General features: G+C 39.6%; 1 protein-coding gene across 1 annotated transcript in view; it reads left to right on the forward strand.

Moving 5' to 3' along the window:
- The window catches only part of TTN (titin), a 240,259-nt gene extending 226,751 nt beyond the window's left edge, over positions 1-13,508 (forward strand). The window contains exons 307-317 of the mRNA XM_086898524.1: positions 234-536; positions 654-1,238; positions 1,381-1,686; positions 1,779-2,078; positions 2,318-2,893; positions 2,986-3,291; positions 3,981-4,574; positions 4,692-10,645; positions 10,734-10,887; positions 11,821-12,114; positions 12,239-13,508. Coding sequence (XP_086754650.1) covers positions 234-536; positions 654-1,238; positions 1,381-1,686; positions 1,779-2,078; positions 2,318-2,893; positions 2,986-3,291; positions 3,981-4,574; positions 4,692-10,645; positions 10,734-10,887; positions 11,821-12,114; positions 12,239-12,537 — 9,671 coding nt within the window. The 3' untranslated portion in view covers positions 12,538-13,508. The remainder of the gene's footprint in view (positions 1-233; positions 537-653; positions 1,239-1,380; positions 1,687-1,778; positions 2,079-2,317; positions 2,894-2,985; positions 3,292-3,980; positions 4,575-4,691; positions 10,646-10,733; positions 10,888-11,820; positions 12,115-12,238) is intronic.
- The last annotated feature ends 2,481 nt before the right edge of the window (positions 13,509-15,989 follow it).

Here is a 15,989-nt window from a genome sequence, read left to right on the forward strand (position 1 = left end):
ATGACATTATGGTAGAATTAATTCTAATCTGGGAAATTTTCTGGGTTTATTAACAAATTACATTCTGACTGGCGAAAATTAAGAAAACATTAGTGAAAATCTTCCATTCAAAGTTTTCCTTTTTAAATCACTATGGACTTATTACAGATCATAAGTTACAAGTTAGCATTTATTTCATCTTTCAAATATTCATAAAAACAAATCCCACCTGTCTATCTGATCTTCTCTTCCAGCTCCTCCAGGTAAACCTCAGAATCCAAGAGTCACTGATACTACAAGAACATCTGTCTCCCTGGCTTGGAGTCCACCAGAAGATGAAGGTGGTTCTAAAGTTACTGGCTACTTAATTGAGATGCAGAAGGTTGATCAATTTGAATGGACCAAATGCAATACTACGCCGACCAAGATTCGGGAATACACCTTGACACATCTTCCCCAGGGTGCAGAGTACAGATTCCGAGTGCTAGCCTGTAATGCTGGTGGGCCAGGAGAACCTGCCGAAGTGCCAGGAACAGTCAAAATAACAGAAATGCTTGGTAAGAAATTTCAAGCCTTAGCTCTTGTTGAAAGCTTTCCTAAAAAAATTTTTGCCTAAAGCAGGTATGATATCATCTGTAGAAGGACATAGCATGATACGTTGTTTTTCTTTACAGAATATCCTGACTATGAACTTGATGAAAAATACCAAGAAGGTCTCATGGTGAGACAAGGAGGAGTAATCAGGCTTACAATACCCATTAAGGGTAAGCCCATCCCAGTATGCAAATGGACAAAAGAAGGACAGGACATCAGCAAGAGGGCCATGATTGCAACTTCTGAGACTCATACGGAACTTGTGATCAAAGATGCAGAAAGAGAAGATTCAGGCACCTATGATTTGGTGCTCGAAAACAAGTGTGGCAAGAAAGCCGTGTACATTAAAGTCAGAGTGATTGGCATTCCAAATCCACCAGAAGGACCCCTTGAGTATGATGATATACAAGCTCGTTCTGTCAGAGTAAGCTGGAGACCTCCTACAGATGATGGTGGTGCAGATATCCTGGGTTATATTGTTGAGAGAAGAGAAGTACCGAAGACTGCCTGGTACACTGTTGACTCTAGAGTGAAAGGGACATCATTAGTGGTGAAAGGACTCAAAGAAAATGTGGAATACCACTTCCGTGTTTCTGCTGAAAACCATTTTGGTATTAGCAAATCTCTCAAATCTGAAGAACCAGCAGTACCAAAGACACCACTAAGTAAGTTTCCTTTTAGGCTAAAAAAAAAAAAAAAGAAATTAATTAGTACATTATGATCCAAAAATGCAACAATATATGCAGAAATTTTAATGCTATGTCACTGTTATTTCTTTTTTTTTATTTTTATTATAATTATTAACAGATCCACCAGAGCCTCCAAACAACCCACCTGAAGTGCTTGATGTTACAAAGAGTTCTGTCAACTTGTCCTGGTCCAGACCTAAAGATGATGGTGGTTCTCGTGTAACTGGCTACTATATTGAACGTAAAGAGACATCTACAGAAAAATGGGTTCGGCATAATAAGACACAGATTACCACTACAATGTACACAGTCACAGGACTTGTTCCAGATGCTGAATATCAATTCCGTGTCATTGCTCAAAATGACATTGGTGAAAGTGAAGCAAGTCCTGCTTCTGAACCAGTTGTATGCAAGGATCCATTCGGTAAGATAATGTCCACCTTAACAGATCTTTTGAAGAGCAGCTTAATGACATTTAGAGAAAAATTGATTTTCTGTATTTATTTTAATTTTCAGACAAACCAAGCCAACCCGGAGAAATTGAGATCACTTCTATATTTAAGGATAGCATTACATTAGAATGGGAACGACCTGAAAGCGATGGTGGCAAAGAGATCCTTGGCTATTGGGTTGAATATCGCCAGTCTGGAGAAAGCACCTGGAAAAAATGCAATAAGGAACGCATCAAGGACAGGCAGTTTACAGTAGGAGGTTTACTAGAGGCCACAGAATATGAGTTCCGTGTTTTTGCAGAAAATCAGACTGGCCTTAGCAGACCTCGAAGGACCGCTATGGCAGTGAAAACAAAATTAACATGTAAGCAAAAATACATTGTCACATTTGCTGTGATATTGTTGCAATTTGATGCATTATAAACCATGGTGCTGCATTTAACATGCTGCCTCTTTGTTTTACATGATATTTGCTTGCATAATTGTCCCAAAGGACAGTCTTTCAAGTATAAAAGGATCAAGTATAATAAAAATTAATTTCCAGTAATATAGTAATAGAGGATAATTTCATAGTAATCATCATTATTTTTTTCTTTGTTGTAGCTGGAGAAGCACCTGCCATAAAAAAAGAAATGCAGGATGTTACAACTAAACTGGGTGAGGCAGCTCAGCTGACGTGCCAGATTGCTGGGAGACCTTTGCCTGATATTAAATGGTACCGCTTCGGCAAAGAGCTGGTACAAAGCAGAAAATACAAAATGTCATCTGATGGACGCAATCATACGCTGACAGTAATGACAGATGAACAGGAGGATGAAGGTCTCTACACTTGTATGGCTACCAATGATGTTGGAGAAATTGAAACTAGTGGCAAGCTGTTATTGCAGGCTCCTCCTCAGTTCCACCCTGGCTTCCCATTGAAAGAGAAATACTATGCAGGTGCAGGTGGCACCCTCCGCCTTCATGTTGTGTATATTGGACGGCCAGTACCAGCAATAACTTGGTTCCATGGCAACAAACCTTTGAGAGGATCAGAAACAATTACTATTGAGAACACGGAACAGTATACTCATCTTGCTATTAAGAATGTCCAGCACAAGACTCATGCTGGGAAGTACAAAGTACAACTCAGTAACACATTTGGAACAGTTGACACTGTGCTTAATGTGGAAATACAAGGTAATTAATTTTCTTTTCAATATCTTTGTGAAATATTTTATCAAATATTGACTGGAAAAAGAAACCAAATTTTTGTGTTTTTTCTTGTACAGATAAACCAGATAAACCAGTAGGGCCAATTGTTATAGAGTCTATACTGAAGAATTCTGTGGTGATAAGCTGGAAACCACCAGAGGATGATGGAGGTGTTATGATAACCAATTACATCATAGAGAAACGTGAAGCCAAGGAAGGGGCAGAATGGCAACTTGTGTCTTCAAGTATCTCAGGCACAACCTGTAGAATTGTTAACCTAACTGAAAATGCAGGCTATTACTTCCGTGTTTCTGCTCAGAATATGTATGGCATTAGTGAAGCACTGGAGGTCTCATCAGTAGTTTTTATAAAGCCTCCGTTTGGTAAGTAGAGCCCAAAATATGAATGTCTCTATGCTCCCGTGGTTTCGTTTAACCCCAGCCAGCAGCCCAGCCCCACACAGGTGTTCACTCACTGCCCCACCAGTGGGATCAGGGAGAGCATCAGAAGGGAAAAAGCTGGAAAACTCTTGGGTTGAGATAAGGACAGTTTCATTAAAGAAAGCAAGAGCTGCGTGCACCAGCAATGCAAAACAAGGAATTAATTCCTGCTTCCCATGGGCAGACAGGTGTTCAGCCATCTCCAGGTGAGCAGGATCCATCACACATAACAGTGTCTTGGGAAGACAAATGCCATCACTTCAAATGTCCCATTTTATGTCCCCTTCCTCCTTTTTATATACTGAGCATTGTGTCATATGGTCTGGAATATCCCTTTGGTCAGCTGGGCTCACCTGCCCTGGCTGTGTCTCCTCCCACCCTCCTGTGCACCCCCAGCTTCCTCACCAGCATGGCTGTGTGAAAAGGAAAAAGGTCTTGGCCCTGTGTAAGCTCTGCTCAGCAACAAAAACATCTCTGTATCATCAACCTTGTGTTCTGCACAAATCCAAAACACAGCCCCATAGTAGCCACTGGCAAGAAAGCTAACTCTACCCCAGCCAAAACCAGCATACCCTGTAATTAATTAGTAAGGCAAGCTCACGTCAGTTTTTGAACTTTGTTATTCTTTACAGAAAAACCAGGACAACCCGGCCAGCCAGTAGCAAGTGCTGTCACAAAGGATTCTTGCGTTGTCTCATGGAAGCCACCTGCAAGTGATGGTGGTGCAAAGATTAGAACCTACTATCTTGAGAAGCGTGAGAAAAAACAAAACAAATGGATTTCTGTGACAACAGATGAAATTCGTGAAACAGTCTACTCTGTGAAAGATCTTATTGAAGGTCTTGAATACGAGTTCCGTGTAAAATGTGAAAATCTTGGTGGTGAAAGTGAGTGGAGTGAGGTATCCCAACCAGTCATTCCAAAATCTGATGTACCAATTAAAGCTCCACATTTCAAGGAAGAGCTAAGGAATCTGAATGTGAAATTTCAAGCTAATGCCACATTTGTCTGCAAAGTCACTGGTCATCCTAAGCCAATTGTCAAGTGGTACAGACAGGGCAAAGAAATCATGCCAGATGGGGAAAAGATCAAGATACAGGAATTCAAGGGTGGATATTACCAGCTGGTCATCACGAATGTAACAGATGATGATGCCACGGTGTATCAAGTTAGAGCTACCAACCAAGGAGGATCTGTGTCTGGCACTGCCTCTCTGGATGTTGAAGGTGAATGAAGGGTCTTGATAATCAAGACAAATTCATTTTAGTTTTGAATATTTAGATTGTTGATGCTCTTATTGTGTGCTTTTGGTTATGTGTTTTTTCTTCCTCCTTCTATTCCAGTTCCTGCAAAGATTCATTTGCCCAAAAATTTGGAAGGCATGGGAGCTGTTCATGCACTCCGAGGGGAAGTGGTGAGCATCAAGATTCCTTTCAGTGGCAAGCCAGCCCCTGTGATCACATGGCAGAAGGGACAAGATCTCATTGATACTAATGGACACTACCAAGTCATTGTTACACGATCATTCACATCTCTTGTTTTCCCAAATGGTGTTGACAGAAAAGATGCAGGGTTTTACATTGTTTGTGCCAAAAACAGATTTGGAATTGATCAAAAAACAGTTGAATTAGACGTGGCTGATGTGCCTGATCCACCAAGAGGTCTGAAGGTAACTGATGTTTCAAGGGATTCAGTCAACTTAACCTGGAATGAACCAGCTACTGATGGTGGAAGCAGGATCATAAACTACATTATTGAGAAACGTGCTACAACAGCAGAGCGATGGATCCGTGTTGCACAAGCTCGTGATACACGATACACGGTGGTGAACCTGTTTGGTAAGACCACCTATCAGTTCCGTGTCATTGCAGAGAACAAGTTTGGCCAAAGTCAGCCTTCTGAACCTACTGATCCAATTGTAACAAAGGAAGATAAGACCAGAGTATTGAACTATGATGAAGAAGTTGATGAAACCAGAGAAATTACAGCAGCTAAAGCAGCTCACTATTCTACAAAGGAGCTCTATGACAAATACATGATTGCAGAAGAGCTTGGACGTGGGCAGTTTGGCATTGCACACCGCTGTGTTGAGGCAGCTTCAAAAAAGACTTCCCTGGCCAAATTTGTCAAAGTAAAGGGTGCTGACCAAGTTTTGGTAAAGAAAGAAATTTCCATCCTAAACATTGCTAGGCACCGAAACATCCTGTATCTTCATGAATCATTTGAGAGCCTAGAAGAATTGGTCATGATCTTTGAATTCATTTCCGGGGTTGACATCTTTGAAAGAATCAGCACAGCTTCATTTGAACTTAATGAAAGAGAAATAGTAAATTATGTACGCCAGGTCTGTAGTGCACTAGAATTTTTACACAGTCATAGCATTGGGCATTTTGATATTAAACCAGACAATATTATTTACTTCACAAGAAGAAGCTCTGTAATTAAAATTGTTGAATTTGGTCAAGCCAGACAGTTGAGGCCTGGAGACGGCTTTAGACTCCAGTTCACTTCTCCTGAATATTATGCACCTGAAGTACATCACCACGACTTAGTCAGCACAGCTACTGACATGTGGTCAGTTGGTGCGCTAACATACATACTTCTCAGTGGCCTTAACCCTTTCATTGCTGAAACAAACCAACAAGTCATTGAAAATATTCTAAATGCTGAATACAGCTTTGAGGATGAAGCATTCAAAGACATAAGCATTGAAGCCATGGACTTCATTGATCGCCTGCTAGTAAAGGAAAGAAAATCTCGAATGACAGCTACTGAAGCACTTAATCACGTGTGGCTAAAACAGCAGACAGAAAAGACCAGCACTAAAACCATTAAGACCTTGAGGCACAGGCGTTACTATCAAACTCTAGTAAAGAAGGAGTGGAACACAGTTGTGTCAGTAGCCCGCATTTCCTGTGGAGGCGCAATTAGATCCCAGAAAGGCATAACAGTGGCAAAAGTTAAAGTTGCCCCAATAGACATTGGGCCTATTGCTGGGCAGATAAAGCATAATGTTGCAGAAGAAGGAGGTCATGCCAAATATGTATGTACGATTGAAAACTATGACGAGTCCACACAAGTCACGTGGTACTTTGGTATGAGGCAATTAGAAAGCAATGAGAAATACGAAATCAAATATGAAGATGGTGTGGCAACCATGTATGTCAAAGATGTTTCTAAATCAGATGATGGTACCTACAGATGCAAGGTAGTAAATGATTATGGTGAGGACAGCTCTTATGCAGAACTTTTTGTTAAAGGCGTGAGAGAAATTTCTGAGCACTACAGATGCAGAACTGTTAGAAAAGTGAAACGACGAGTTGATACCATGAGATTGTTAGAGCATCCCCCAGAATTTACTCTGCCTTTGTATAACCGCACTGCATATGTTGGAGAAAATGTCAGGTTTGGAGTAACTATAACAGTTCACCCAGAACCTCGCTTAACATGGTACAAATCAGGCCAGAAAATCAAACCTGGAGATGATGATAAGAAGTATACTTTTGAATCAGACAAAGGTCTTTATCAGCTTGTCATCAATAATGTCACTGAAGAGGATGATGCTGAATATAGTATTGTGGCACGCAATAAATATGGCGAAGACAGCTGTAAAGCTAAGCTGACTGTGATTCCACATCCGCCTCCAGCAGATGCCACACTCAGGCCAATGTTTAAAAGACTGCTGGCGAATGCTGAATGTCAAGAAGGCCAAAATGTCAGTTTTGAGATCAGGGTATCTGGTGTGCCAAAACCAACACTGACATGGGAGAAAGATGGTCAACCTCTATCCTTTGGTCCCAACTTTGATATAATTCATGAAGGTTTAGATTATTATGCTTTGCATATCAGAGATACTTTACCAGAAGACAGTGGCTACTACAGAGTTACTGCTACAAACAGTGCTGGATCTACAAGCTGTCAGGCTTATCTAAAAGTTGAACGCTTGAAATATGTCAAGCGTGAGTACAAGTCAGAGGAAGAGCGGGAGAAGCATGTACAAAGGCAAATTGACAAGACCTTACGAATGGCAGAAATCCTTTCTGGGGTTGAAGCTGTTCCACTGACACAAACTGCACAAGAGGCTCTCAGAGAAGCTGCTATCTTGTATAAACCAGCTGTTAGCTCAAAGACTGTTAAAGGTGAATATGAAATTCAGAAAGAAGAAAAGAAGGAGAAGGAGGAAAGGAGACTTCGTATGCCATATGAGATCCCAGAGCCTCGCAAACATGTGCGTGCTGCTCTTGAGGAAGATCAGCATATTAAACACTTTGTGCCTCTGTCAGACATGAAGTGGTACAAGAAGCTGCGAGACCAGTATGAAATGCCAGGAAAACTTGAGAGGACTGTTCAGAAACGTCAGAAACGTATACGTCTTTCCAGGTGGGAGCAATTCTATGTGATGCCACTGCCACGCATTTCTGATCAGTACAAGCCTAAGTGGCGCATACCAAAGCTGACACAAGATGATCTTGAAATTGTCAGACCAGCACGTCGGCGTTCCCCATCTCCAGAGTATGAATATCACTACAGACCAAGAAGGCGATCGCTTGGCGACTTGTCTGATGAGGAATTGCTCATGCCGATAGATGACTACTTAGCCATGAAGAGAACTGAAGAGGAAAGACTGCGCCTTGAAGAAGAGCTGGAGTTAGGCTTTTCTGCTTCCCCCCCAAGTAGAAGCCCCCCACGCTTTGAACTGTCTGCCCTTCGATATTCTACTGCAGGAGCACAGGTCAGTTCGGAGGAAGAAAGAAAAAGAGAGCTGAGGTATTCAAGCTATCACATTCCAACTAAAGCTGAGACCAGCACAAGCTATGCAGAGCTTCGTCAACGTCACGACAGGGCTGCCTACAGACCACCTAAACAAAAGCAAAGAATAATGGATGAGAGGGAGGATGAAGAATTGCTCCGGCCTGTTGGCGCTGATCAGCGACTCTCTGAATACAGGAGTGAGCTCAAATATATGGCAGAGGAAGAAAAGAGCAGACTCAGGAGAAGGAGGGAAAGAGAAATAACTGAGATCACATCAGAAGAAGAAGAAGAAATAGAAATGGTACAATATGCTCACAGGGAATTTTCACCTCCCTCTAGATTACTTAGGAGAAGAAGATCCCTTTCTCCAACTTACATTGAGTTGATGCGTCCTGTATCTGAATTAATTCGACCTCGCTCACGGCCTCCTGAAGAAAGTGAGAGAAGATCCCCAACACCAGAGAGAACTCGACCACGCTCACCTAGCCCAGTGTCTAGTGAAAGATCTCTCTCCCGGTTTGAGAGGATGGCAAGATTTGATATATTTTCCAGATACGAGTCCATGAAATCTGCTCTGAAAACTCAAAAAACGATGGAAAGGAAATATGAAGTTCTGACTCAGCAGCCTTTCACCCTTGACCATGCTCCTCGCATTACCCTGAGAATGCGCTCACACCGGGTACCGTGTGGCCATAATACCAGGTTCATTCTAAATGTCCAGTCAAAACCAACTGCCGAAGTGAAGTGGTACCACAATGGTATTGAGCTCCAAGAGAGCAGTAAGATACACTTTACCAATACGAGTGGTGTATTAACTCTGGAGATTCTCGACTGCCATATTGATGACAGTGGAACATACCGAGCTGTTTGCACAAACTACAAAGGGGAATGCTCTGATTATGCAACACTAGATGTTACTGGAGGAGATTACACTACATACTCTTCCCAGAGGAAAGATGAAGAAGTACCAAGGCCAATTTTACCTGACTTGACAAAAACAGAGGCATATGCAATCTCCTCGTTTAAGAAAGCATCTGAAACGGAAGCAAGTTCCTCAGTAAGAGAGGTCAAATCAGAAGTGTCAGCAACAAGAGAATCACTTTTATCTTATGAACACTATGCTGCTTCTGAAGAAAAAGTCACTGCAGCTGAAAGAAAATCATTGGAAGAAAGGACTTCACACAAAGCATTTAAAAGCACTCTGCCAGCAACAATCCTTACAAAGCCACGGTCAATCACAGTTTCTGAAGGGGAGACTGCAAGATTTTCTTGTGATGTTGATGGTGAACCAGCACCGACAATAACATGGCTCCGTGCAAGTCAACCTATTGTTTCTTCAAGGCGCTTCCAAGTAACACGAACACAGTACAAGTCTACCTTCGAAATTTCTTCCGTCCAGATATCTGATGAAGGAAGTTACACTGTTGTGGTGGAAAACTCTGAAGGAAGACAGGAAGCCCATTTTACTTTGACCATTCAAAGAACAAAAATTCCTGAAAAAACAATTACATCACCTCCAAGGATCAAATCTCCTGAGCCTCGTGTAAAGTCACCAGAGCCAGTTAAGTCTCCTAAACGAGTGAAATCTCCTGAACCCATCAGCAGTCCCCCAAAAGCTAAATCACCACCTGGAGACAAAATGGTAGCGACAGAGAAAGTACAATTACCAACTGCTTCTCCACCAAAGATAAAACAGCATCTGAAAGCAGAAACTCTTGGAGATAAGGTAAAGTTATCCTGTGCAGTTGAAAGCAATGTTTTAAGTGTCAGAGAAGTGGCTTGGTATAAGGATGGTAAAAAACTGAAAGAAGACCATCATTTCAAGTTTCATTATGCAGCAGATGGCACTTATGAGCTCAAAATCCATGAGCTCATGGAATCTGATAAAGGAGAATACACCTGTGAAATTATTGGGGAAGGAGGTGTTTCAAAAACTAACTTCCAGTTTACCGGCCAAGTATTTAAAAATATCCATTCCCAGGTAAGAGGTGTATCTGAATCTCATAAAACAGTTCAGAAAGAAGATGAGTTACTTACGGTTTCTACCCAGAAGAAATCAGTAGTGGCAACTGAAGAGAAATCTGCAGTTCAAGAAGTCATTAAAAAGTCAGTTGTTACAGAAGATGTCAAAGAATTGAAAGCAGAAATTACAGCTTCTTCAACTAAAATGACAATGTCTGAAGGGCAGAAAGTGACATTGAAAGCCAGTATTCCTGGTGCTTCTGAAGTAAAATGGGTGCTGAATGGAATGGAGCTGAGAAATTCAGATGATTACAGATACGGTGTTTCTGGAAGTGATCACACGCTAACTATCAAAAAGGCCAGTAATAAGGATGAAGGTATACTCACCTGTGAGGGTAAAACTGATGAAGGCATTATTAAATGCCAGTATATTGTGACCCTTTCTAAAGAGCACTCCAGTGAACCAGCATTCATCATGCAGCCCAAGTCTCAAAATGTCAATGAAGGACAAGACGTCTTGTTCACCTGTGAGGTTTCTGGGGAACCTTCTCCTGAAGTTGAGTGGTTAAAGAATAATCAACCTGTAAGTAATCATTTAATATGTTTACTTGAAAAATTAGAATTATCCATAAAATTGACCTTAATGAAACCATTTTTGTTCTCTGCCTTAGATTGCAGTTTCATCGCACCTCAGAGTATCTCGCTCTAAAAATGTATATTCTCTTGAGATTCGAAATGCAGCAGTGAGTGACACTGGAAAATACACAGTCAAGGCAAAAAATTACCATGGGCAGTGTTCTGCTACAGCATCTTTGACTGTACTCCGTAAGTTTGTTCTTCAGATCTCGTGTTCAGAATCATCACAACTTTTTGCTGTATTGTGTCTACTAATATGACTTACAATAAAATCCACTGGCAGTGTTGACTTCAGTATTTTAAGAAGTTCATCTTTCTTTTGTATATTACATATACAGCCCTAAAACAACATTAGAAATCTTTTTAACACTCACAAAGTAGCACAGAGGTGCTCTATTCCATCAACAGGTGCATGTTAAGAGAAAGCTATGAGCATTTGTTCTAGGATGAGTATGTTAATAAGATCTTGATGCTGGTAATAATTCTTTCCTCATTTACAAACAAAATGTGTTACAATAAAACAAATTCATTCCACAGTTAAAAATTTTTATGGCAACTTAATTGAACTGGATTTACTGTTTTATTTGCTGTACCATATCCCAGTTCCTAGCATCAAGGTGTGGCTGTGATTTGTTTGCATGACTGTGTTTGGGTTTAAAGCAAAGCTGCAGTGATTGAACTTTCCTGTTGCTCTTTATAGCTACAGAACAATGCAGTGAAATACAGATTTTACTATTCTGTGTTTTTAAGAACTTGAAAATGTTTCACAGCTTCTACAAACATGAACTGAACACACACAACTTCCCAGTATCTAATTCCAGTAATGGTTCTAATAAGAAACACTGTGTGACGACCTGTTTTTTCTTAAGTATGTATGTTTTTCCTTGAAGCTCATACATACTGTAAGTTTCATTGCTTATTTTTTAATTTCTAAATTACTGCTTGTGATTTGGATACCTTGAATCTAATGATTGTAAACAAGTATATACTCCACTGCAGTTTTCCATTGAAAGCAAAGTATGCCCTCTTCATTTCTGTAAAATTAACCATACAGAACTGCATGACTTTGTTCGTTAATGCGATGTTGTTGCTTTTTCCTTCTATGTTTGCAATGCTCCTCAGCTCTAGTTGAAGAACCTCCGAAAGAGGTAGTATTGAAGACCAGTGGCGACGCAAGCATGCACCAAAGTTTTTCTTCTCAGTCCTTTCAAATGGCTTCTTCTAAACAAGAGGCTTCATTCAGCAGTTTCAGCAGTAGCAGCATGACTGAAATGAAATTTGAAAGCATGTCTGCCAAAAGCATGTCCTCCATGAAAGAATCCTTTGTAGAGATGAGCTCCAGCAGTATTGTGGGGAAATCTAGCATGGCTCAACTGGAGAGTTCAACTAGTAAAATGCTTAAAACAGATCTGAGAGGTGAGCATTACAATTATTAGCAGAGTTAGTGCTTCAGCTATCCTGAAGTAGTCCTCAGAGCAAAGCTGCCAGATAGCTTAGTGAAAATAGACTAACTTGGTATTTCTTCTCCTATTTTATAAAGGAGTACCACCCAAAATTGAAGCTCTCCCATCTGATATCAGCATTGAAGAAGGAAAAGTTCTTACACTATCCTGTGCCTTTTCGGGTGAACCTGCTCCTGAAATAACATGGTACTGCAGAGGGAGAAAAATTACCAGTCAGGACCAGCAAGGCAGATTCCACATCGAAACCAGTGAAGATCTAACTACCCTGATCATCATGGATGTCCAGAAGAATGATGGTGGACTTTATACTCTGAATTTAGGGAATGAATTTGGTACAGATTCTGCCACTGTGAATATAAATATCCGATCACCTTAGAGAGCTTAACCTGTATTATTTACACTTGTATTTTTACAAGTGATTCATTTTTGGACTGAAATATCTGATATGTAAATATAAAAGAAAAATATTTTTTTACCTACCTGAACGAGACAAAGTCCAGATCTATACATTATGACTTATAGTCATTATTGACCTAAGAATTTAAATCACTTTTTTCACTGACATGTACATACTGTATATAGCCGAAGGTAACGGTTATGAAGTTTTGTACCGTTTATTTTATGACATTTTGAAACGTAACTTTTGGAACTAACAGTTGGCAGGGGAAAGTTTCCTAGAAAATGACTACCCTGCTCAACATTTAACTAATTTTTGCACCTCAACTCATTGTTGATGTCTAAGAATGCCTCAACAGGTAGAGAGGCTCCCTGTTGAAGATTACCTACACCTAAGACATGATACTGTGCACAGTATTTCATACGTGCACAAATATTTATGTTGAATCAGAAATGTAAGGCATTGGTGATGTTTGCAATTACCCTCCTGTAAGCATTGCTTTAATGTTTTACATTGGATCTGATTATGTCATAATTTTCATACCTGACTGACAATTTCTGGACAAAGTGCAAGCGGCCAGCACTTTGTTCACCCACTGTGTACTGTTTCTGACATATTGACTGCCTGAATAGCTTTTAAAAAAGTAACATCACCTGGCCATCCCCTTAATCAACAAAGCTATTTAGGTATTCAAGTGCAGCAGCAGTACCCCATCTTGGAGGTTCTTAGGGTGCAGTGATTGAGTTTGTGTGGTAGTATTAGACACCCAGTAGTCACTTCCAGGCAACTAAGCAATGAACCACAGTTTGAAAACAAACTGTTGCTACAACATCAAATACCAGCCTGCACTTCAATTTGCTTTAGTTCTCCTAATGTAGTAATAGAGCTTAGTAGCTGTTGAACCTCCTTGAGATAGACTTGTTCATTTGAAATAAAGCATGCTTTCTGCACCATAAAGTCTGTGACTCCTTCATTATTTATTATGTTGTTCTTACAGTTCTTGTACTATACTACAGGCTGAAACAAAAGATGAGGTAGAAATGCAGTTCTCCAATGTAAACCAGGTAGTTAACTGTTGACAATCCAGCCATCTATCAAAAACAGCCTGTCCACCAGCCAGCCTTGGAAAAAGTCACTTAAAAATTTTTTTTCTTTGTAGGTTCTTCATTGACAAAGGATAAATTTTAGCACATGCCTAAGTATTGTGCTTATCCATCTCTTATTTCCAGGCTTTCCTCTACACCATCTTGTTTTTCTGGCAACTGCAACTAATACAGATTACTTGACCCTGATTGCCTGGACCAACAAGTTGTCACCTCCCATAGGTGATTAATTCTTCATTCCACAGGTCAGCTGACATATCTGTCAGAGCAAAGCCTGTCTTCACATTTGGGGGGTTGTGGGAGGGGTTTGGCATATGTTATCTATGGGGGAAGGAGTATCAAGGTCAAAGGAGTAAGTCTGCTTCTAGAATTCATTCTGTAGAAAAAGCTTGAGAGCAAACGCATTCACAGAAATGCAACACTTCAGGAGCTGTAAATTTCTCTGAAGTGGAGCAAGAGCATTAGTTAGCAAACATGATGAATCACTGTGATTCTCAGCATACCACTAAGAAAACCAAAAGACTCAAGATCATTGGAAATAATAAAGGAGACAGAATGTTTAAAAACCTATTCCAAAAAGACTCACTGTAGAACCCTTTTTTTATAATCTCCTATAACCTTATATATTATCAACCACTATCTATCCAAATTATGCAGGAAAACTAAGAAATTGGGACAAAACAAGGACTAAAATAAAAATAAGGATTTCAGAAGAGCTAAGCTCTGGGTCAGAATAATATCAAACCTTTTTCAAGTGATGGAAGCAGGAATTATAAATATGAAATAGTTTAAGACTGCATGGTATTTCTTCCTTAGAGAGGAAAGTAAAAAAGAATAAAAACTAAGTAAAAAAGGCTGTGTCTTTTAATCTTTAAACAATTCAAAAAGGGAAAAACAAAACTCAAGAAAGCTTCTAATTCTCATTTCTTTAGATGTTTAAAAACACTCCAACCAACAAACTCTATACAACACAAAAATGTATAGGTAGTCTTGTTAGCTTGTGTAACTTGTGTAAAAGTAATTTGTGTACATAAGCACATAATAAAAACGCACTAGATATTTAATCATCTCAGCAGAAAGAGATATAGCATCTGCAGATTTAACTGTGGCCTCTTCAGCACAAAGGCTACTGGAAACTCAGTCTTAAAATCTAATTCTGCTGAATCTCAAAACACCCAGTCAATGAAGAGGAAGCAAACTGGTGTGGTGGTGTAAGCAAATTCATCAACTCTGCACAGCACTTAAGCAAGTACTTTTGGCAAATGAGCCACTCACATGTCTAAAAATAGGATTTAAAATACTTAGGGGCTTTGCTGAAACACAGCTTGAATAGATAATGTTGCAGGCCGACCAGCTGAGCCAGTGTTTTTCCACAAGACTGCTAAACAAATGCTAACCTAGAGTGACATTGCTGAAGTCACAACCTTCAAAAAAGGTTTCAATAAAGCTAATAATAAAGATATTATATTTCACCAAACACATCCCTAAGAATCAGATTTTTCAAGGTTAGGGTTAGGGTTAAATTAAGCTGTCTCTCGCTGAAAAGAATTAAACATTTTGAATTATTTACTTGTTATATCCAGGTCAAATACTGGGATTTCTAACTACGTCAGCTGTCATTTGCTCTTTTTAAAGATTAAATCTATTGTGCTATAGGACCAAGTTTAGTAAAATATCCCACCACTGATATGGGGTATGAAAGCCTTTGGCACTCATGTTTTCTGATGCATAAGGAAAAACTTTTTAACAAATCTCTGTGAGCTGCTAAATCCTACTATAGAGCTATGTAGTTTCTACTAATATTTTACATGTGGCCACCTGAGAAAAATAACTGTGATGGTGGAGATAACACTGAGAGATTAATTTTATTGCATTGTAGCTGGTTTTCATACATAGACTTTTTCTTTATTCAGGTATTATACCCCTTTTAAAGATTTCTGATTTACACCAACAGGAAAAGCAGCTACATTAGAATACTTAAAGTGATAGGAGTAGAGCAAAATGCAAGTTTATAATTTGTGAAAATAACCTCAACAAAAATAAATAGGTGTGATTTCAATTTTTAAGTAAGGAATAAAATTTTTTGCACAAGCAACCACTGAAGTATTCCTACCCCAAAGATTACTTTTTCTGAGGGGGAAAAAAATAAAAGTTTAAAAAATGAAGCTGAATTACTAAGTTGAAGGACATACAAACATTAATTTACAGTACTTTAAAGCCCTTGAACACTGTAATCTCAGTATTCACAACTCTCCAAATCACTGAGTGCCTTACTGTTAATTCTTTATAATGGAAGCCTGTAATTTCCAAGCATTCTATTTCTAATTA

This window comes from Cyanistes caeruleus, chromosome 7 (genome assembly GCF_971803275.1).
Source record: "Cyanistes caeruleus chromosome 7, bCyaCae1.hap1.1, whole genome shotgun sequence".
Lineage (NCBI taxonomy): Eukaryota > Metazoa > Chordata > Aves > Passeriformes > Paridae > Cyanistes > Cyanistes caeruleus.